This window comes from Protopterus annectens, chromosome 11.part0, assembly GCF_019279795.1.
Source record: "Protopterus annectens isolate FY-2018-M chromosome 11.part0, PAN1.0, whole genome shotgun sequence".
Taxonomy (NCBI): domain Eukaryota; kingdom Metazoa; phylum Chordata; order Ceratodontiformes; family Protopteridae; genus Protopterus; species Protopterus annectens.
In genome coordinates, this window is record NC_056745.1 from 125694382 (window position 1) to 125719223 (window position 24842).

Here is a 24842-nt window from a genome sequence, read left to right on the forward strand (position 1 = left end):
TGACTACATTTTTTTAGCTAATTTTATTTAATCTCCGAACTTCACTATTGTAGGTTTAGAGTGATTCTACTAACCACGTATGAGCTGGCTCAGGGTATCTAACCTATCGGATTGCAAGGTGTGATGTCAAGTTGTCGTGCCCAATCACAATAAAGGTTTTTTCACCCACACTTGATTGGCTCCCACTGACAACACCCCCAGGTACTCTTATAAAAGGAAATCCTCAGGATCACTCTTTCCATTAAGAAACTACGCTTCGATGGTAATTGTACTTCTGGTACTTTTTACTTCAATAAAGTACGACCTTCTAGAATCTGAACTTCGACTACATTGATTTTTTGCCACCACGGCGAGCAGAGCTCCTTAGCCGAGCCACATTTATGTTGTTTTGCCTGTTTTTCTGTGTGTTTCATCTTTGATTTCTAGCTGCCACACTAGCGGTTCCTCTCACCAGGCGACCTGACCAGCCGGAACTACGACCTGTATACGAAGCCTTTCTAAAGGCTTTACTCAGCCTTCAACCACAAGCGCTCAGGTATGCACAGCCTTTCTCAAGACTTTACCGGTAGCCCAGCTACTTCACTGACATCCCACCGTACCTTAATTAAGGCAGCCTACCAGGTCATCCATTTGTTCTTGGCTTCCCTAGGGTATTTTATTCGTGGACATTTTTCCTCCTCTGCATAGGAGCTTGAATACCCAGGTCCCACAGACAATCATTTTCCTGCTAATCATTTAATATGTAGAGAAATATTAGACAGTTTGTAGAGAAATTAAAGGTAAGTTAGTCTAATACAAGCAGGAATTGCAATATGAAATGAGGGAAAACAGGCTTATGGTATATTTAGAGAGAAAGTCAGAGAAGAGAATTGGGTAACAGTAAGGAAGTAAGTGAAAAAGGGAGAGTAAGAAGGTATAAAGAATGAAAAGATACTTAATCACATTTAGGGATATAGTTTATCCTGGTTTTAAGCATGAACTGAGCCAGATTTTAGCTAGAATGTCTTTCAGAGTGGTTTTGAAAGATGGTACCATTCTCCTAAGGTCCATTTACAGGCATGTAACCACCCCCTGTACCAGCTCTAATGTTCCCATACAAACTCTTGTTTTCCCTTATGGTTGTGGTTATCCGCATGGTGAACCATACTGGTTTGCTTTTTCATTTTTCTTTTAGCAAACCCTTTTTAATCCATACTGCTGTTTATATTTCCTCCCAAAGCTCTTTCCCTTCCTTGCTCATCTGCCGTTTATCAAAGTCCCTGTTTATGAATCCCTTATTCTGTTATCAGCTTCCTTATAATCCCTGGCACTAGTCTTTGTGGTTTTTCCCATCTCCTTCTCTCTGAACATTTTGAATCGTATTGTTATATATCATTACTGCAGCCAAGTGCAGTCATGACTTGTATTTGTTTGTTCCCCGTAGAGAATGAGACTGTCTTCCTTTTGTAGTTCCAGCTGATACTTCGCTTAAACTCAAGGATGAATAGCTCATCCAGGTTGTTTTCCATGCTAGTCTGGAGGATGGTAGATTCTCCGGTTGCCTCCGGCAAACTTAAGGTCTCCCATCTTAAGTACCTAAATCTTTACTAACTCGTCATTCCTAAATCTTGTATTATGGTGCCCTACAAGAAGGTACCTTTCTAGTGGCTTTCACATTTTGTTTTAAACAGCTTTGTTGCTGAGAAATTCAGCTTTGATTCTTTGCCATCCGTTCCTTATTGTGGTCACACTGTCAGTTTTTTTCTGCACTCTTTTGCTCCATCATCCCTTCATCTGTTACCTCCCCCCTGTAACCCTGTTTTCACTGGCACCTCTTCGTCTTCCTTGAACTGTGTTATCCCTTCCTGTCACTAGCCTTTACTTCCATTATACCAACCACATCTACCTCACCCAGCACTATTAGCTTTTCATTTTCCTACCTACATCCCTGGCAGTTCTGAACAGCACCTTTCTTTTGTTTCCACATTTCCCTTTTCTTGCTGTTAAGTTCCCTTTTCCTTCCTGTTTTCCAAGGTGCTCCTGATCTTTTGCCATCCACCGTATGACCTTTTTTTGGTGCATACATAGATTTTTTGTCTATCTGTCCCTATTTTATCTTTCCCTGCCTTTGTCCTTGGTTTGCCTCCCCCTTGTATGTTGCTGATTTCTTGTTCTTTCGCCCTTTCCTGTACCCTTCATGTTGCCTTTTCATTGTCTTTTCCCCTATCTGCTGTCCTCCAACTGTCTTTACCTTCTGTATCCACTTTTGTTCTTGTGGTAGCATGCTATCTTCTTTTACTACTTCCTTCGTACTTTCTAGCTTTCTCCCCCCTTTTACTACATTATTCTGTTTTCTTTTTCCTGAACAGAATCAATGTTCCTCATCTCTTTTCATCTCACTTTATAAGAATAATCATCCTGTAAAGCTCACCATTCCTAAATCTTGTATTATGTGCCCTACAGAAGGTGCCTTTGTAGTGACTTTCACAGTTAGCCTACTGTAGCTTATGGTTTCCTGCACTTTGGTGCGGCATCCTGTGCTGGACTGCATTTCCTGCTGTGTTGTTCTTTAAGAACAGAGCTAAGAAGATCCTCTTCCATCCAGGCTGTCTCCCAGTTCCCCACCCCCCAGTTGTAGTCTCCTTCTGATTGGTCAGTTCCCCAAGCCATCATTTGAACTGCCTAATCATATTCTTTATCATGGCTCTTGTTACAAGTAACACCTTTGAGATTGTTTACATTCTGTACAAAATCTTCCACAGTCGTAATACCTGCTTGATCCTCTCCACTGCTCCCCTGTTCTTCTTTCTGCTAGGGTGTTAGTTCCCATATAGGCCACTATTTGCTGGGTTTCCTCAACTTTTACAGGACTTAAGTTTTGCATGGTGTCCACCATCACCAACTTTATCCTTCCTACCTGATTACTCTGGTATTAAGAGTTTCCCAGTACAACATATTTTTGCATTTCTAGAGCTTTGCCTACCTGTTCCATTCTCCCCAAGCAGTGCCTGTCTACCTCGCTACCCCTAAATTACTACTATTTCTGAGTACTTTCTCCTACCGACTCTCCTATCTGCTTCTCTTTTGACTACATGCCTGCCCTTCATTCCTTCATTCAGCACACAATTCCTCCCACTTTCCCCTCTGATACTGCTTTGACCACATCTGACACTGCCTCATATCCTTTTCTTTTCACCTCTGTCTGCCCCTTTCTCCCTACTTTGGTTTTCTGCTCATCAGCCATGCTCTACAAATTTGCTTTCACTTCATCTTCCTTTTCCCCTGTTGTTTTCTGCCTTTCTGTCTCCCCACTTTCCTCCTGTCTACATTCCACTTATCTGTACTCTTCTGACCACGCCCCACACTGTCTAGTCTTTCCTGTCTGCTGTCCCTTCTTCTTCAGCCCCTGTCTCCTCCCACCAGAGTAGCCAGTCAGCTGCCTTTTTAAAGTTCATAAGTGCTTAACTAAAGCATTGCTAATCTCCTGCAATCCATTATTCTTCATCTACAGCATAGTTCTCTGAATGCACACCTACTGCATATCCTGAGCACCACTCACTTCACCTCCTCCTCTCCTCCAGCATCTTCCTTCCTTCCTTTGTTTTCCATTCTAGGCCTGCTGCTCTCAGTGTTTTTTCTCCATTTTCTGTCTTGTTCCCATATTTGCTAAATGCTTGGCCTGCTCTCACATATCCTTTTTGCCCAATCTCCTGTCCTTCTGTGTCACTGATATTGTGCTGCACTAATGTGAGCTAGCCTGCTATAGTTGGCGGTTTCTTGCACTTTGTTGCAGCACCCTGTGCCAGACCACATTTCAAGGAACAGCATTTGCTACTGCCACTCACTCCACTGTTAGGGTATGATTGCTCTGTTAGCACTAAAAAATTCCACATGGTTCTTCCTTAGCTGTACTCCATGTTTGTTACTGATGCTCACCTCAGAACTGTTTTTTCTGGCTACTGTTTCTATTCCTGTTGCTCGACTCTCCTGCTTGGGTTTGTAAAGTCTTCTTACCCTGCCTCTCAAATGTGATTTACTTAGAAATGATGAAAGAAATCTGCATTAAATTGAACAGAAGAGCTTGTCCATTAAAATGAGCTGTTTTATGGTGAATAAAGTAAAAAGAGATTCTGGTACATGCATATTATCGAACCACGTTGCAACAACTCACGGTTGTATATTCACTGCTAAAATACCACAATGAACAGGTCACAGATAACCTAAGTACCTACATTTGTATTAATAAACACGGCGAAACTGAAGTGATTTGTTGTATGTAAGTACCGTTGTTTGTTTTCCGATAGCTGGAGGCATCATCAGTCCACAGATCATCCCAGTAATTTGCTAGAAAGTCTCACATTTTATGAGGAAAAGACCAAAAATATGTGGCAAAAATCTGGACATTGTGAGAAAATCTGGACATTTGAGATGTATGTATGTGTTCGGTACATCTAACAAAATAAAACTGGACATCAGCAATTACACCTTTTACATTACATTTCTGCCGTAACTGAAGGGAAGCTTTTGGAATTAAGTAATGATGCCAGATGTACCTCGCAACATGGTAGTACAAGAAATGTGGACAAAGGCTAAAATAAGGGCAGGACAACAGCCTAAAAATTTGGATAGAGTTTAAATACTTATAAACTTAGAAAGTGCCAAAATAACGTTAAATTAACTTTTTCACCACATGAACAGCAAATGAATACATCGAGTGAGTTCTTTGCAACGTGGTTGTGATAATACATAAGTACTGAGATTCGTGCTCTTACTATTTCTGTATCTGAGTTTAAGTTTAACCATGATTTGCCCATGTAGGCCCTAGGTATGGAGATGAACTTTACAAGCCAGACTGTTTCTCCTATTTTTATTTGCAAATGTGGTTGGATCAACAGTTGATAATTGTTTTTAGTCTCAGTCCACAATGTTGTATATAATTTGTAATATGTATTCATTATGGAATTAGGCCTGTTATCTGCTTATACAAACTATTTGTTCTATTTAAAGACCATAGCCATTTAACCACTTTCGCTAAGGGTGAGAAAGGGCATTTTGGTGCCAGTGCCTATTAAATGGGCTCGCCATTCTTCAGTGTCTTCTTAGGAAGAGTACTATGTAACTTCACTGGAAGGCCATCAAGTCTGGCCACTGTATCTGGTTTCAAATTCTTCTCTAAAATGTTCAGTGTCAGTAAGTCTAGCTGTTCAGCAGTATCTTGTGACAAACTGGAGCGACATCTCTTTTTATTAAATGCTTTTAACATCTCATTAGCAGAAGTGCCTGTCAGTCTACTGTATCTTAAAACATATTTAAAAAAAATATCAGATGTTAACAGTTTTATGTTGCTACTATCTGGCTGGGCCAAGCTATAATTTCAGCATTGCCTTTAGTTTAATTATTTTAACTGGTGCCTGGAATTTCTTTGGACCACCAGAATACTTGCGTCACCAATAGCCATTATGTAGATGCATCTGTTTTGTAACCTTATATTTGCTGGAACCTAGTTTTCAGTGTCTGGACCTTTCCCTTGTATTTTGTCATCTGGAGAGTTGTGTAGTTACAGACGAAACAAAATTTGCTTAATCTTAGCATATTCAATATTCCTTCCCCATAATGATGAAGTCCAGGAGTGAAAAGCAGATAGTAGAAAACACGTAAAGATAGCCTACTTGTAGTATAATGCTGTATGACATCTTTCTCATGGGCCCCTTCAGATATAGAAAATTGCTCATCTAACCAAGGTGAAAAGTCAGGTAAGGATGGCATTCTTCATAGTCTAGGAAGGTGGTTTGGAGCCAGGAAGTATAGATATCATTAAGTTAATAGCAGTCTTCTCTGTGGGAGAAATTGCCTTCCATTTTTTCTTTTTCCTGATTTTGTTCTTCCTCTTCCTTTAGATTATACAGACCCTTTTGGACCATGACCAGAACTGCAGTAAACTGAAGTTGTATATAGGACACCTAACCGCTCTTTGCCAGGACCGGGACCCCCATATACTCCAAGGCTTACATCCACCCTCTTCATACCACATGGAGGACAACAGGGCATCTTGGGAGGAGGAGCTGCGGAGGATGACACCAGAACAGGTAAGCAGCAGTGCTGATTGGTTGTAAAGCAGTCTTATGTCTGCTGTGAAAAAGGTCACAGTGAGCTTAGTTAAAGTGGCATAGAAATAGTATGGAAGAGGCTGCTATGGGTCATTCATCAGGTTGTAAATTTCAGTAGGAAGGGTGTTAGTAATGGAATATAAGTGCGATTATAACATTTTCATAGTTTTGGGGAGGGGGATAAGCTGCAAGATGAAGTTGAGACCTATTTACATTGACATGGACATGTATAAAAAGATGACTTATGAGAACATCCTGAGTAAAGTATGAGTTAAGAAGCATCGACAGCTGCTTAAAATAAGTGTTTTATTCAAGTAGTGTTTGAAAACTTGATTAACTTGAAGTGCCTTTCTTGATTTTAGTTTGCATCTTTAGTTTAAATTACTAATGGATTTTCCTGCAACAAATCCAACTCTAATTAAGATTAGCTATCTGTTTTCTAAAATACTTGTCATTATGAAGGTGACAGCAGTAGGATAGGCCAAGTTCCCTAACCCCAACAACAGTTTCTAGTTTAGTCCATTGGATCTCCCATGTCCCCAGGCAAGCTGAGACATATAATTATTTGGTGTTTCCTACGGCTGCCATGGCACTTCCTTCCGATGGGGCACATTGGTATTTCTTCTGTGGCAGGTGCCTAGTGGGTAACCTTACTAAGTGCCTAAACTGGGTCTATATTACCATGTTGAAAGATGTGTTTGCAGAACACTTCTTAATCAACACGGAAATATCAACCTGATAAAGTCCTGAAGGAAATATCAACCTGTCAAAGTCCTGAATGGCCGCTTCAGCGATTTCCCCACCCCCCCCAGGGGAAAAAAATCACTCAGCTGTACACAAAAAAATAAATAAATTTCAACCCCCCCCCCCCCTAACTAAATATACCAACTCTGAAATCACATTACAGGGGGGAAAAGGGCGAATCCCTGATGACAGACGAGTGATTTTTTTCCCCTGGGAAAGAATTTGCTGAAGCGTCCATTTGGGATTTTAAAGGGTTGATATTTCCATGTCGATTAAGATGTGTTTGGCGAACACGTCTTTCGACAAGGTAATATAGACCCACTTAAACCACCTCAGATGACTCCTCCCACCACAAAGAAATGGTGACTGTACTCTTATTTCCCCCTATAAAGTCCACCATTTGTTGTACAGCCTGATCCTAACCACCCCCACCAGGAACTTTTTATGTACCATTTGTGTATACACTGTCATCCTTTTCATAGGTGCAAAGGAATTACAAAACAAGGAAGTCTAGATGCAATATATGCTTTCCAGTGCCCACCAGTATGAACTAATACCTATTTCCAGAAGTACAAATCCAGTCAGGTCAGAAAGGAAATTTGCAAATACCCATGCAGTTGATAAGGCTGGTCATGAAGTATGCAGTGGTATTACTGTGGTTTATATTTAAAGGCAATTTGTTCCAGAGATGATGTTGGTGTAATATAGTTGTCCTTCCAGCATTTTTATTTAGGAACTGGAAATTTAAATTGTTAGCTTGAGTAATTGTGGAGCTGTTTGTCTTGCAGCGGTGTAGTAATTCAGAAAGGGCAAAGAAAGCAAGATGTGTACTTTAGTGTAGGAGTCTGTAGGAGACCAGAGTAATAGAAACAGGGCTTCAACCTTCTCTTGGTATGTAAGAGTATTCAGGTTGTGTGATGTGCCTGAATAGATGCATGCCAAAAGGGATATTGTAATCTTCAAACAATCTAATCAGAGCTGAGTACAGCGGGATAATAACTTCTTTTAACTCCAGTAAGATGCCTTTAAGATGCTCTTCATGTTTCACTGTTGCAGTCATCACATTTGGGTTATCCCTGCCAGGATAGCCATTGGCCGGCCCGAATACCAGAGGCTTAGTATTTGTGTGTCGGTTGCTGTCACTTGAGGACTGATGTCAGGTCGTCAGTAGTATAAAGTAAGGCAGCCGATGCCATTAAATCAGTCTTTCTTGCCATGGAGCCCGAAGCAGAAGCAGTTTGCACGAGTGCCAGTCGGCTGTTATCTGTGTTTTCGTCTCCGAATTGAAGTTGAAGTCTTCTAAAGCTAAGTACCCCATTGAGGATCCTTTTTTCTTGCAGTAACCAATGCTAGAAAAAGTTAACAATTGTCTCACCTCTGGAAAGTAAATACCACACTGAGACTTCCACTCTTACTGCGTCATTTGTTTAGGCCCAGACCATGACGTCCCCCGATGTCGCTTCTGTGCTTTGTTCAATGCCAGAACTATCCGTCGTTGGGCCCTTATTGTAGCTAGATATTTTCGTTTACAGTCTTCGAATTCCGATATGGCTTTGGTAAGCCATCTGGCAGCAGATCTTCCATAAAAATGTAAAGATAAAAACAGAGACAGACCACACAGGTCCAACCTACCAACGACACTTCAGTTAAGCTAGTTGTCGGTTCTCCGGTACACAGTGAGGTGCTTTTGCAGCCCCTGATGCCCGCTTCTGTTGATTCTCAGGCCGCTACCAAGACCCTTTTGGAGTCCGGTATGCCACAAAACTTTTCTTCGACTAAGGATCCTGCAATCGTCTCTACCTTGGATGGGTTCGGAGCTGCTGGGCAGGTACCAGCTTCCGTGGAAGTCCTTCACACTACCAAATCTCGACACAAACCGACATCTTCTTTTGCGACTACTGTTCTTTCAAAAATGACAGAGTTTCTTAGGCCCAGGGTTTGTACCACACCCAAGAAACCAACAACCCACTCTCAGGCGCCTGCTATGTTGCCTCAGTCTCAAATGCTTAAAATGGCAGAAGGCCTTATCACGCTGATCAGGGGGAGCCAAGCTACCCCCTCAAAAAGGAAAATAAATCTGTCCCCTGTAGTTCTGTCTGAACAAGAGTCAGATGAATCTGATGCACCTGACTATGAAGACATGCAACCCCTCTCCACTTATGAGAATTCTGATGCAGAGGCCTCCATTCCTTCAGCCTCTCCCACAGAGGATTTTTCCTTTGGGGAAACCCTGCATACTTTAAGAGAGCATTTCCAGTGGGAGAGTCAGGACTACCCTCAGTCTAAAGAGACTCAGGGAATTCTTAGATCTTCCACAGCACAGACCCTTGGCCATCCCTCAGTCCTAGATGTTGTGGATGATGTTTTCCTTGAATCCAGCTTGACTCCTGACGCCCTACCCTCCTGCTGTGGCCACACAACAAGATGCTGGAGTTCAGGAACTAGAAAAACACACACCAGCCGTTGAGAAAAATTCTTTATAAAATAGCAAAGCTTTCGGGCTAACACCCTTCTTCAATACTAATACAATCATACATCAAAGTAATTCACTTTAAATAGGAGCCAGCAAATCACGTGACCACAGCCAAAATCATGTGACCCACATAAAATCATAACACCTTAAACATAACAATAACAAAATAAAATAATCATTAATCATTTAAACAAAATAAAATATCAATATATTTACTTACCTATACAATTTAGTACGTTGTAACCTAACTAAAATGGGTTTTAAAGTAACTGCGGTATTCAAACTAGGCGAGCGGTCAGCCACAAGCCTTAAAATCCACTCATATTCTTTGATCTCCAATAAATTATTAATATCTCCACCTCTAAGGGATGGAATAACCATATCTATAATCCTAAATTTGAATTGGTGGTCTACACCACGAGTTTTAATGTGCTTATACAGGGCATTCTTCTCATTACTCCTTCTAACTTCAGATTTATGTTCAATAACCCGCTCCTTCAATTTTCGTGTAGTTTTCCCCACATAAAATGACGGGCATAAACTACAAGTTGCCAAATAGACAATATTAATACTACTACAGTTAGCTGTTAGCTTAAACGTATAAGCACTTTTAGTAGTTGGGTGAACATAAGAATCATTGGGATTATCTACAATGTCTATACAACATATACAGTTCTTACACCATGAATGTACCATGGCGAGTTGAATTATGTATATTTAAGCCATGGTTAAAGTCCTTATAACACAATTTACTTTTCAAAGTTTTCATGTTTCTATAGGAAAAATAAGGTCTACTATCCAAAACACTTCTTATCTCTGGCGATGCCATCAAAACAATCCATTTTTTTTCAATAATATGTTTAACTAAGTGGGTTTTGATGTTATATATAATAACATATCTGATTTCATCTAACTTAGGCCTGCTATTAATTAAATCAGAAACAGACTCGTTGAAAGTCATAAAAAATGGTCGGTGTAGTCTTCCTATTCTCTATAGTGCTAGCTTTTAAATCCAACAATAGATTGGAATCATAGCCACAATTCAAGAATTTGCTTAACATTTCATCCAACTGTATGTGAAAAATTGAGTCATCAGTATTAAGTCTACTGGCTCTAGCAAGCTGGGCATTAACTATCCCTCTAAAAACATGTGGAGCATGCATACTATTACTATGTATGTATCTACCAGCATGCACATCTTTCTTATAAATACTAGTATGTAACAATCCACTTTCTAGAGCAACTCTCAAGTCCAAAAACATCACATCACTATCAGAAAAAGTAATTTTGAACTTTAGAAAAGTAGTGGTCGTGTTCGAGTAATCAATATAACTCACTAAATCAAGTGGGGAGCCCTTCCAAATCAAGAAGCAATCGTCAACAAATCGTTGATAAAAGCATACGTTGCTGTTCAGAAAATTAGAACTACTACAAATATATGTTGATTCCCATTGGTGTAAGACCAAATTGGCATATGTATTAGCTACCGGTGTGCCCATGACCACACCGTTAAGCTGCAGATACAACTGTTTATCAAACAAAAACACATTATTAGTTAAAACTATGTCCATCAAAAGACAAATATTTTCAACATAACTTGCTGACAATGAAGCTTGTGCTGTCAAAAACTCCCTAATAGATTCAATACCATAACTGTTCGGTATTACTGTAAACAGCGATGTAATGTCCAGTGTTACAAAAAGATATTTTCCCTTCTGCTATTCTGTAACATTTAAACCATTATACCACTCAGCTAGTTTAACTACAAAGTCTCTTGTATCTTTCAAAACATTACTACATTGTAACAAATATGGGTGCAACTGTTTTTGAAGATAAATAGAAATCGGTTCCGTTATCCAACCATTACTGGACACTTTTGGTCTCATAGGAGGATTAAGCAACGATTTATGAATTTTAGGCAACCCATATAAATGTGGAATAACTGGACAAGGCACCGTAAAAAAATGAAAAAGATCCAAGTCAATGTCACCATTGACCTGTAGATCATAAATCATCATATTAACTGTACTAATATGCTTCTTCATGTCATTTAGACTAATTAATTTGAATGTATTCCCCTCTTCAAGAAAATTAACTACAGATGACATGTATTTGTCATGGTCCGTAATGACCACTACACCCCCTTTATCCGCCTGTTTTATAACAATGTTGTTACTTGTTTCTAAAGATTTCAGTGCTAAATACTCTTTATAACTCAAATTATAGCAACTCGTCTTAATGTTATCAGAATATAACTTCCTTAATTCAACTGCACACAAGTCGTGAAAGGCAATAAGAACTGGTGCATTCACTGGTATGAAAGTGCTATGCCTTCTACAAACAGACCAGTCAAAAGTAGATTCTTTAAATAAGATTTTTAAATTTATGTTCCTAACGAACTGTTTCAAATCAGTCAAAGCAGCTACTAAATCATCGCTGGCTCTAGGTATAAAACTGAGTCCTTTCTGAAACAAAGAAAAGTGAGAAGTGTCCAAAACAAATTTGGATAAATTTAAAGTACCTCTAGTTATCACCGGCTCATTTTCCCTTGTCCCATTGGACTGTCATTTTTGCGTTTCGTCGAATTCATAGATTGTCTTGTTAAAGACCTGCCCCTCAGCACACTGTTCTCTTGTACTTTCTCTGGCTGATCTAATTGAAAGCATTTTTGAGAAAAATTCAAAACAGACTGTTGGCTTTTTTCATATGAAGTTTTCCACTCTCATGCTCGTCACATATCACTTCTCCACCAGCAGCAAGCACAATGTCATGCGCACTAGCGCCCATTTCCACCGACATCGACATCACCACAGGAGGCGTTGTTTCAGGCACTTCACCTGATAAGATAGTAGAAGCATTTTGAACCAGGTTATTAGTTCTAAGCTCAGGGAAATCATCCAAATTATTAATAGAGACAGGACGAGTATAGACTTTTTAGCAGTCATGTTGTTAGAATCATTTTTAGGCCAAGAGAATATATGGCCTTTCTGAAAATCCGCCACATCTCTCATGAGTTTACGTTTTTTAGTTGCTTCAAGGCGGTCATCAAGATTATGCACTCTATCTAACATTTGTTGATGCACAGTCAACATACTAGGAAAACAAGCCATTGCCATAACTTCATTCTCCATGTTAATAATCTCATCTTTTAGATCTTTTTCATTTTTGAAGAAGAAGTCATTCATCAGACTCATATAGTCCAAACTTAACTTAATATTTAACTGTTGCCAACGCTTTAACAGATCCGGATATGCATTACCATATGAGGGCATTTTCAGAATTCTCAGCCCCTGCGGTACAATGCCTCTGTCCAGATAAGCCGAAAAACTAAAATGTTGCCACTGAAGATGTTTGTAGGCACCCACCTTTCTTTCTAATAATTCCAGCTTTTTATTAAACGCAACAGTACCTTCCGATAATGTATTAACAGAATTGTCCATATCCACTGGAGTTGCAGAAACTAAATTCAATAAAGGATTTGTTTCCTTCGCCAAGAAAAATTTAAGGGAATTGGTATTTTCCATTCGGCTGCAAGGACTCTCAGTTAAATTCCCAACAAAACAGCAGGAAAATGATATGGCCACACAACAAGATGCTGGAGTTCAGGAACTAGAAAAATACACACCAACCGTTGAGAAAAATTCTTTATAAAATAGCAAAGCTTTCGGGCTAACACCCATCTTCAATACTGATACAATCATATTCAAACCAGGCGAGCGGTCAGCCGCAAGCCTTAAAATCCACTCATATTCTTTGATCTCCAATAAATTATTAATATCTCCATCTAGTATTAATGTTGTCTATTTGGCAACTTGTAGTTTATGCCCGTCATTTTTTGTAGGGAAAACTACACGAAAATTGAAGGAGCGGGTTATTGAACATAAATCTGAAGTTAGAAGGAGTAATGAGAAGAATGCCCTGTATAAGCACATTAAAACTCGTGGTGTAGACCACCAATTCAAATTTAGGATTATAGATATGGTTATTCCATCCCTTAGAGGTGGAGATATTAATAATTTATTGGAGATCAAAGAATATGAGTGGATTTTAAGACTTGCGGCTGACCGCTCGCCTGGTTTGAATACCGCAGTTACTTTAAAACCCATTTTACTTAGGTTACAACGTACTAAATTGTATAGTTAAGTAAATATATTGATATTTTATTTTGTTTAAATGATTAATGATTATTTTATTTTGTTATTGTTATGTTTAAGGTGTTATGATTTTATGTGGGTCACATGATTTTGGCTGCAGTCATGTGATTTGTTGGCTCCTATTTAAAGTGAATTACTTTGATGTATGATTGTATTAGTATTGAAGAAGGGTGTTAGCCCGAAAGCTTTGCTATTTTATAAAGAATTTTTCTGAACGGTTGGTGTGTGCCCTACCTCCTGCTCCCAGAAAACCAGACAGGTTCTATAGAGTCCCTGACTCACACAAATATCTTTTTAAAGATCAAACAGCTCACCCTGAGGTCATTTCTCAAGGGCCAAAAGGGATTAAAGCAACCTCTGCTAAGAATCCCACACCCTTAGACAGGGATTCCCGAGCATTGGACAGATGGGGTAAAAAAGTATACACCTCAGGTGCTTTTGCTTTCAGGGCACTAAATTGTCAGTTCCATATGCTGAAATTTCAGCAACATACCCTGGAACTCCTTAAATAAAAAAATGTCTTTCCTTCCTGCTTGGATAGAATCTAAAGATTTACAAGACTTAATGCATTCTGCAAGCCAAGTACCTAAACACACTTTGCACTATGGTTTTGACACCCTAGAAGCTTCTTGCAGGGCAGCAGTCACTGGATCTGTCATTAAAAGACATGCATAGCTTAAGGAACAACCCCTGCCATACCATGTCAAATCTAAATTGTTGGATGCCCCCCTTGCACAAAGATAACTTATTTGACACTAAGGCAGAAGAGGTCTTAAAAAAGATGGAAGAAAAAGAAAAATCTATGCAAACAGTTAAGGATTTCTTACAAGTCCAGCCCCCTAGGTTCAGCAGGCATTGCCCCTCCAAGCACTGGTCCTTTCCTGCTCCAAGTAAACCAGCCCAGCCTAGGCCCCGTGGAAACAGACCATCCAGACAGCAGCCCCAGGGAATGCAGAGATCTAAGCAGTGGACCACCTCCACTTCAAAACCAGGGAGTTCTAAGCCAACCCCTTATGGTAAGAACTCACAATGACTCTCCTCCTTCTCCCCCTTCTGCCCACCTTCACTTGCCCCTAGGAGGAAACACTCATTTCACTCAAGCACCTGGGCCACCATAACCAAGGACCAGTGGGTTCTGAACATTGTGTCTCAGGGATACAAGCTTTCCTTCCATACCCTTCCAACCCCAAAAGGGTTCCCAGGTCTACCACCAAACCAGTGGGCAGGGGGTCAAAAGCAAATCCTTTCCCTTCTCTCTACGAGAGCAGTAGAGTATGTTCCTGCAGAACAGATAGGCCAAGGCTTCTTCTTAAGACTTTTTCTGGTACCCAGAAAAGAGGGCACCTGGCACCCCATTCTCAGTCTATCAATTCTAAAAACCTTCCTGGTGATCCCAGAATTCAAAATGCTCACCCTCCAGCAGCTGCTACCCATGCTCTCCAAGGATGCTTGGCTAGCCATCCTAGATCTAAAAGAGGCCTACCTCCACATTCCTATCAGGGAATCATGCAGGAAATGTCTCCGCTTCAGGGCAGGATCTCAACACTTTTAGTTCTCTGAAGTTATCTTTGGCTTATCTACTGCTCCCAGAGTTTTTACAAAATGCCTGGCTCCGGCCATTGCATTTTGTAGACAATGAAATATTCAAATTTACCCTTAGTTAGATGACTGCCTTATTCAGGCAGACAGCCAGGAAAAAGCTGCTCAAGCACCTGGCCTTTGTAAAGACGTTACTAACCTCCCTAGGATACACAATCAACAAAGAGAAATCCAAACAGGTGCCCACTTAAAGAATAATCTTCCTGGGAGCAAGTCTGGACACAGCATCCCAGATGGCATTCCTTACACCAGAGAAACAAATTTTCCTGACAACCTACTTCTCTCAACTAGCCACCAGGCCCCAGCTATCTGCAAACTCTGGGGTTCATGGCATCTTGCATACTACTCATTCCATATGCCAGACTGCATATGAGGAAACTTCAGTGGTACCTAAAGAGCCTTTGGTGTCAACACTCTCAAGACCTGGAAACTCTTCTACCTGTAATTCTTTGCCTCAGAAAGGAATTTCTTTGGTGGGCAAAAGCATGCTCCAACAACAAGGGACTGCCCTTCTTCCCAACCCCTGCCGCCCAGACCCTCACCACAGATGGACAGCAGGTGCATACAGGGCCCAATGGAGTCCTCAGGAAATCTCTCTGCACATCAATCAAAAAGAGATGATGGCTGTGCAACACGCCTTGATAGCTTTCAAACCCCCACTTCTCTTTCCAGGGGTTCTCCTGATAGAAACAGACACCACTGTGATATGGTACATCAACAAGCAGGGAGGGACTCACTTCTACCCTCTATGAGCAGGCTGACCATGACACTTTGGCCCACATACTCTTCCATCCAACTACACCTGTTAGCACAATTCCTACCAGGCTCTCTCAACTCTCTGACAGACCAATTAAGCAGAAACCTTCTGGACCCACATGAGTGGCAACTCAAAAGGAGTACCTTCACCCTAATAACTTAGAAATGGGGAACCCTGAAGGTTGACCTCTTTTGCCTCCCACACCAACCATCAGTTCAGAAAATTCTGCACCAGGGAGCATTACTGCATGGCTTGGAAAGTGGATGCCCTGTCCTTCCCCTGGGTCAATCTGTCGGTCTATGATTTTGCTCCCGTACCTCTCATCCCCAGAGTACTGCTCAAAATAAGGGAGGAAAAACCAAGGACCATTCTTATAGCTCCAGACTGGCCCCAACAACAGTGGTACCCCTTGCTGCGCAGCCTGTCCCCATGGCATCTTCCTCAGATTCCAAACCTCCTGACCCAGAGGGAAGGGGAATTCATGCATCCCAAATTGCAGACACTCAATTTGGCAGCTTGGCTTATTCCCTAACCCAAAACCAATTTGCCATTCTAATTAAACAGGTTCTGGATGTTATCCATGAGGCCAGATGTCCTAGCACCAGAAGGTCTTATGCAGATAAATGGAAAAGGTTCTGCACCTGGATCCAGGCTAAGGGAGCAAGTATGGCACAGCCCTCCATCCCTCTCATCCTGGATTACTTAGCTGACCTACTACACAGTGGTCTGTCTTTCTCCTCTATAAAAATTCATGCTTCTGCTATTTCTGCTCATTTTCCCACTGAGCAGCCCCTTTTCTCACACCCTTTGATCAAACAGATGTTCTTCGTGTTTCACTGTTGCCGTCATTACATTTGGGTAATCTGCTTGCAGGTTGCCCTCAGTCAGCCTGATTAACAAAGTCTTGGGTCCTGCATCGGTTGCTGTCCCTTGTTCCATGACGTCAGGTCGTCAGGAGTATAAAACATGTAGCCGACGCCATTACATCAGTCTTTCTTGCCATGCGGTGCCCGAAGCAGAAGCAGTTCGCAAGTGCCGGTCAGCCGACTCCTGAAATTTTCGTTTTCGAGTTTCAGAACCAAAGTCTTCAACTAAAAGCTAAGTACCCCGTTGGGGAAACTTTTTCTTGCTCCTTTCCGATGTCAGTAAAAGTTAATAATTACATTACTTGTGGAAAGCAAATACCTCATAAAGATTTTCATTCGTACTGCATTCCTTGCCTAGGCCCTGACCACGACGTACCTTGCTGTCAGTTTTGTGCTTTATTTAATCAGCGTACTATCCGTCGTCTGTATATTTTTGCCTCTAAATATTTTGGTTCTTGATTTAATTATCCAGAAATGTCATCTGTTAGCCATCCGACTACCGGGATTCTGAAAAAACGCAAAGATAAAGACAGAGACAGGCCGGCGAGCTCCAAAATTGCAGACGACGCTTCTCCTAAGCCAGTCGCCAGTTTGCCGGTACTCAGTGAGGTGCTTTTGCAGCCCCTGATACCTGCTACTTCTGATTTGCAGGCCTCTACTGAGACCCATTCGGAGTCCGGTATGCCTCGAGATACTTCAACTATGGAACCCACATATGTCTCTACCTTGGATGGGCCCAGAGCCACTGTGCAGTCACCGGCTTCTGAGGGTGTATTCAGGCCTACGGACTTGCATATTAAATCAACGCCTCCTTCTTTCCTAAGGCCTAAATCTCAATCCATGTCTAAAAAACTGACACCCTAGCCACATGCTCAGGCCTCTATGCCTAAAAAACAAATGATCAAAATGGCTGAAGGTCTAATCACTCTAATCAGGGGTAGCCAACCTCCCCCCTCTAAGAGGCCTAGGGCTGAGCTTGATTATGAATCTTCTGATCAGGATTCTGTTTTTTTTCTGACTCTTCTAATGACCTGGATTTGTCCTTACCTACTTATGAGGATTCTGATGCAGAGGACTCTATTCCCTCTGCTTCCCCTCCTGAGGATTTTTCTTTTGGGGTAACCTTACTTACTCTAAGGGAGCATTTTCACTGGGAAAGCCAGGAATTTTCTGATTCAAAAAAGAAGCTTAGGGATTTCCTTCTCCTACCTCAGCATAGGTTTTTGGCTATACCTCCCGTACTAGACATTGTTGATGATGCTTTCACGGAATCCAATTTGGCCCCAGATTCCCTGCCTCCTGCTCCCAGTAAACCTGACAGATACTACAGGGTTCCAGAGTCCCACAAGTTCCTGTTCAAAAATCCTATTGCAGATCCAGAGACTATTTCACAGGGCCCCAAGGGCATTAAGGCTTCTACTGCTAAAAATCCTACCCCTTCTGATAGAGACTTCTGGGCGCTAAATAGATGGGGAAAAAGGTTTATACTTCAGCATCTTTGGCAATTAGAGCTTTAAACTGCCATTGTCATTGTTAAAATATCAGCAACATGTTATTGGACTGCTTAAACAGAAAATGATGATTCCTGACTGTGGAAAATAAAGACTTACAGGATTTAATGCATTCTGCTGAACAAGTTGGAGAATACACTTTGCAATGTGGTTTTGATTCCTTAGAGGCTTCTTGCAGGGCTGCTGTTACTGGGTCTGTGCTTAGGAGGCATGTTTGGCTTAAGGAGCAATCATTGCCTGATCATGTTAAAGCTAAATTGTTGGATGCTCCTTTAAATCAGGACTGCCTTTTTGGCAACAAGGCTGAAGAAGTTCTTAAAAAGATGGAAGATAAAGCTAAATCTATGCAAACTGTTAAAGATTTTTTACAAGTTCAGCCTCCTAGATTTAGTAGGCACTGGCCTTCTAAGAATTGGTCCTTTCCAGCCCCTTCCAGGTCTTCTCAAGCCAAACCCAGACACAGCAAAAACCCCAGGTTTCATTCCTTGAGGACTCACAGAACTAAGCAGTGGGGGGCCTCCACTTCCAAATCTGGGAATAAGAAGACACCCCCCTATGGTGAACTGTCTCAATGACTTCCTTTTAAAATTTCCAAGCACTTATCTTCTGACTGCCCCTTTGGGGGGAAAGATTGCTCTTCATGCAAAGAACTGGGAACTCATTACCCAGGACAAATGGGTTTTAAATATAGTGTCCCAGGGATACAGATTTCACTTCCACAAGTTGCCAACGCCAAGTGGGTGGCTGGACCTACCCCCAAATCAGTGGGCAGAGGCTGAAAAACAAGTACTTTCTCTCTTAAGCATGGGGGCTATTCAACTGGTACCAGAAGAGGAAAAGGGACAAGGTTTCTACTCCAGACCTTTCCTGGTACCCAAAAAAGACAAGTCATGGCGTCCAATCCTGGACCTGTCTACTCTAAACACCTTTCTGGAGATTCCAAAATTCAAGATGCTGACTGTTCACCAATTACTTCTTATGCTAGGCAATAGATGCCTGGTTGGCAACACTAGATATAAAAGAAGCATACCTACACATTCCAATCAGGGAATCTTGCAGACGATACCTACGCTTCAAAGCAGGCTACACGCACTATCAGATCTCTGCACTGCCCTTTGGCTTATCTACTGCACCCAGGGTATTCACAAAGTGCCTAGCTCCAGTTATTGCATTTTGCAGGCAAAGTATTCAAATATACCCATACCTGGACGATTGTCTAATTCAGGCAGAAAGCCAGGACATACCTTTGAATCATCTGGCATTTGTAAAAAGGGTTCTAACTTGTCTGGGGTACACCATAAATGAAAAGAAGTCACAACTGGTACCCTGTCAACAAATTACATTCCCGGGAGCAAGCTTGAATACAACTTCCCAGATGGCTTACCTCACGCCAGTAAAGCAAATTCATTTGACAACCTAATTCAAACAAGTGGCCACAAAAACCCTGCTATCTGCAAGACAAAAACTGCAAGCCTTGGGGTTCATGGCCTCCTGCATTCTTCTAATTTCATATGCAAGACTGCATATGAGGAAACTGCAGTGGTATCTAGAAAGCCTATGGAGTCAACATTCTCACAGCCTAGAAACAATGATTCCTTTCATACCTTGCCTACGCCTAGAGTTCCTTTGGTTGGCAGAGACCTGCCGCCAAAACAAGGGATTACCTTTCACACCATCCCCTGCCGCCGAAACCCTTACAACAGATGCATCAGACTATGCATGGTGTGCTCACCTGGCAGGGAAGTGCATTCAAGTCAAATGTACCTGCATATCAATCAAAAAGAAATGTTAACTGTACAGAATGCTCTGACAGCTTTCAACGACTAGACTCTTCCAGGACAACTAATGGTAAAGACGGACAACACCACGGTTATGTGGTACATAAACAAGCAGGGTGGGGTGGTACACATTCTTACACCTCTGCAGACTAGCCATGGCATTGTGGAACACAGCCTTGAGCTACCAAGTGCACCTACAAGCTCAATTCCTGCCAGGAAAATTAAATACACTGGCAGACGGACTAAGCAGAAACCTCATGGACCCACACGAGTGGAAACTGGAACCAATGATTTTCAACATGTTGACAAGCGAATGGGGGAGCCCAGATATAGACCTGTTTGCCTCCCCCCAGAACTACCAGTTGGACAAATTTTGTACAAGGACTCTTCACAAACAAGCCTGGAAAGTGGATGCTCTGTCCTTCAGCTGGAAAAACCTATCAGTGTATGACTTCACCCCGCTGCCTCTGCTCTCCAAAGTACTACTAAAAGTCAAACAGGACAAACCAAGGATGATTTTGATTGCTCCAGACTCGCCGCGCCAACACTGGTACCCCCTCCTGCTCAGTGTATCACGGTTATCTCCATGGCACCTGCCTCAGAGTCCTTCCCTGCTGCCTCAGCAGGAGAACCAGATTCTGTACCTTCAGCTTCCAACACTGAACCTTGCAGCCTGGCTAATTACTTAAACTCTCCCTTACCATCCCTCAGCAAACCTGTGATGGATGTCATCTTAGAGGCAAGGAGGCCTAGTACTAGAAAATCTTATGCTGAAAAATGGAAAAGATTCTGTGCCTGGAACCAATTTCAAGGGATGAGCACAGCAGCGCCCAATTTACCTCAGATTTTATAATACTTAACTGAGATGCTTCACAAGGGCCTGTCTTTCTCCTCCATTAAAATCCATGCCTCAGCCATTTCAGCTCATTATAACACAGAACCTCCCCTCTTTTCTCATCCACTGCTCAAGCAGCATCTCAGAGGGGCCAAAAATTTGAGAACACACAGGAGAGCTCCAACCCCAGCCTGGGACCTTAACTTTGTATTGGAGAAACCCACGCTGCCTCCTTTCGAGCCAGCTGCTACTGCAGACTTAAAATGTCTTTCTTGGAAAACAGCTTTCCTTTTAGCAATCACTTCAGCTAGAAGGGTGTCTGAATTTCAGGCCCTTATGGCAGTGGAACCTTTTATCACCTTTCATGCGGACACGGTGTCACTCAGAACCAGTCCATCCTTCATGCCCAAGGTGGCATCCAGTGTGGCTCTTAATCAGTCCATTCATTTGCCAACCTTCTTTCCCAATCCACAGAACAAAGGGGAACGGATTCTGCATTCCTTGGATGTGCACAGACAACTTAGATTCTACTTGGACAGGACTAAACCTCAAAGAAAATCTGAGCAACTACTGGTAGCATTTGCTGCAGGGGCAGAGGGGAAGGCTATTTCTAAACAAACCATTTCTAAATGGATAAGCCATTGCATTCATTTCTGCTATAAGCACTATGGAAAACCTATCCCCCAGGGGATCAGACCTTACTCCACCAGGGCGGCATCTACTTCTACAGCCTTTCTCAGAGACGTGCATACCCAGGGACATCCTAAAAGCTTCTACTTGGAGTTCTGTACATACTTTGACCAAGCATTATAATTTGCCAATTTTCTCTAAACCCAGAGCTGGCTTTGCCACTGCAGTCTTGCAGGGCCTTATAGCTGGCCCTAATGCTATCTAAACTCCTCCTCCCAACCGTAGCTTTGGGAATCTACCCAAATGTAATGACTGCAACAGTGAAACACGAACGTAGTACAGTTGTGTACACTTACCATAAATTTATTTATTTATTTATTTACTTCAGTTTGATTATTTATTTCAGTTTGATTACCAGGGAAGTCCACTGGGCTTAGGGGCCCGTTTTCAGTGGAGGCCCGGGGAGAAAAGCTCCACATAAACAACAATTTTTTAATTAAGAAAGAGTTAAGACACAGAAGAACATTACAAGTTAACAGGTGGCTAGAAAGTAGTCTACAAAAACAATATCAGATTGCTAAATTAGCAAAGTTAGCAAAAATTATTGACAATTTCAATTTGGCAAAATTGGCTTAATAGATAGACAGAGAAAAGGCAAAAAGAAGGAAGGACATTCAGAACTTTAATGTTAAAAGCTTATGCAATTAGTATTTTAGAAGAGGTGAAGGAGGGTAGGGGTTTGCCTGGGTAGCTTAAGCATAAAGAGTAAAGATGCTTTAGTTGGTAATAGTTTGGTATTTTAGGAAATGTTAGAGAAGGATCAGAGAGATTATAGAGGTTAGCCTGGAGAGAAGGGGAAGGATAGTTGGACTGGTGTAGGCTGGACAGTACAGTTGCAAATCCTATTTAGATAAAGGTGAGAATGGAGTTGGGTTTTGAAGTTGTCTAGGTTGTTACAGGTTCTTAGGGAGAAGGGTAGGGCATTCCATTTCTTAGCAAGGGTAAAGGATAAGAGAAATTGACCTGTGGAGCGCTTAGGTTTTTTTACTGAGATCAGGTTTTGATGAGAAGATCTAAGGGATCTGAGGTGGGTGTAGGGTTGCAGAATATTGGAAAGTGCAGGACAGTTAGTAGGATGGAATAGTAATTTGTGGGCTGTGGTGAGTTGTAGAAAGTTAAGATGATTTGCGAGTTCAAGCCTGTTTAGAGAGTGGGAGAAGGTGGAGTGATAAGAGGAGGATTTGGATTTGGTGGCAAATTTAGAGATTTTATTGTAGCATTGTTCCAATTTGGAGGTAAGGGTAGAAGATAGGTTAGTGAGCAGTGTAGCGCCATAAAGTAGAGATGGAAGGAGGTAAGTAGAGGCAAGAGTTTGCCTAGTGGAAGGGGACAGAAAGTGGATATTTCTATATAATAGGCCAAGTTTTATATGTGTTTTTTTATGTTTAGCTGAATATGAGTATTGAATTTGAACTGGTCATCAATTGTAACACCCAGAAGTTTAGTGGAGTTTACTATTTCAGTCACAGAGTTGTTGAGGCTGGTTATTTGGAAAGAGTTTTTATCAAGAGATGAGGATTTGGAGGGGGAGAAGGGCAGGATTTTGGTTTTGTTTGCATTAAGGGAGAGGTGATTTTGGAACATCCAGTTTTTAGTAGTAGAAAATGCTGTTTGGGTTAGTGCTTGGAGCTCTGTTTGGTTAGGGGCGTTGCAGATCAGAGTGGAATCGTCAGCGTATTGCACAATTGTCGTGTTGGGGATGGCTTTATGAAAGTTGTTAATAAAGATATTGAATAGTAAAGGGCCAAGAATGGAGCCTTGAGGTACACCGGTGGGGGTAGGAAGGAAAGAAGATGTTGCTTGGCCCCATTTCACAGCTTGGGACCTATTTGAAAGGTAGCTAGAGAACCAGCACAGAGCTTTTTGGCTCAGGTTGAGGTCAGAGAGGTGGTTTAGAAGGAGGGAGTGGGAGATGGTGTCAAAAGCTTTAGATAGGTCTAGTAGAACGGATGATACTAAGTTACCAGAGTCACGTGCAGAGTTCAAAGAATGAAGAAAGGAGAGTAAGGCAGTGTTAGTGCTGTGTATAGGCCGGACGCCGTGATGGGGTAGGGGAGAGTAGTTGGTGTTCCGTAAGGAAAGGGAGGAGCTGTAGGTGGATACATTTTTCTAGGATTTTGGATATAGGGGAGAGGATAGCAATGGGACGGAAATTGGAGACATTACAGTTTTTGCCTCCTTTGTGGAGTGGAAGAATGAAAGCAGATCACCAGATTTTGGGAGCATAGGATTTGAATAGAGATCTATTTATTAGGATGCTGATGGGAAAAGCTATGGAGTCAGAAGCTATCTTAAGGAAGGTGGATGGAATGTTATCAGGGGCATTGAAGCAAGGCTTTAGTTTATAGAGCAGTTTCTTTATTAGGTTGGTGGGTACTGGTTTGAGATTGAAAGAGGGTAGGGGTGAAGAAGGAGAGGAAGATTGATTTGGGGGGGAGGGTTGTTATTAGTGAAAGTCTTGGTTAGTTCGGCGATAGAGGAGGTGAAGAAGGAATTGAATAGTGAGGCAATTTCTGGATCAGATTTGCTGGTATCAGGACAGAGATTGATTTTTGTACCAGGTCTGAGGAGAGAGTTAATGGAGTTCCAGAACTGTTTTGGATTATTTGTGTGATTTTCTTGTAGTTTGATGTAGTAGGATTTCTGTAATGATTAGTTTTTTGGCTAGATTTCTTAGTTGTTTAAACTTAAGGAACATATCAGGCTGTTTGTGTTTGTGGTAGGCTTTCCAGGTTTTATCTCTTTGAATCATAATCTTTTTTGTGTCATTGGTGAGCCAAGGGGAGGTTTTTGATTTGATGATGATTCTTCTTGTTGGAGCTTGGGAGTTGAGGATAGTTAGGAATGTGGAGTTGAAATAGTCGACAGCTTCGTCTAGAGGCAGAGTTTTTAGGGGGTTCCAGTTAGTTAGCTTCAAGGAGTTAGAGAAGGAATTTTGATTAAAGTTAGTTAGGTTACGAGTTTAAATAAAGTGGTGAGAGAGAGGGGAGGGGGGAGTGGCTCAAATGAGGAAGGCAGGGAGAGGTGGTCTAATGGGTCAGGATTGACTCCATATTTTATAACTTTGTTAGGATGCGATACTAGTATCCAGTCAAGTATGGGGGGGGGGGGGTAGATTTTGTTAGGTCTGGTAATGGAGTTGGTAAGTTGGGTGAAGTTGAATAGGTTGATAGTTATGGATGGATTAGGGTTATTGATTTTTCCCCAGTCAGTGTTTACATCTCCCAAAATAAAGGTTTCTAGTTTAATGTTAGATGAGGACCATGAGAGGATATCTTCCAGGGTATTGGTATTGTTACCAGGAGGAATGTAGAGGGAAATAATACAGATGCTTTCATGGTGGTTTATT

The 24842-nt window shown here is 41.6% G+C and overlaps 1 protein-coding gene across 1 annotated transcript in view; it reads left to right on the plus strand.

Annotated features, from left to right (window-relative positions):
• Nucleotides 1–24842, plus strand: part of ERC1 (ELKS/RAB6-interacting/CAST family member 1) — a 3640161-nt gene that overhangs the window by 3396591 nt on the left and 218728 nt on the right. Inside the window, exon 23 of the mRNA XM_044087500.1 lies at nt 5877–6065. Coding sequence (XP_043943435.1) covers nt 5877–6065 — 189 coding nt within the window. The remainder of the gene's footprint in view (nt 1–5876; nt 6066–24842) is intronic.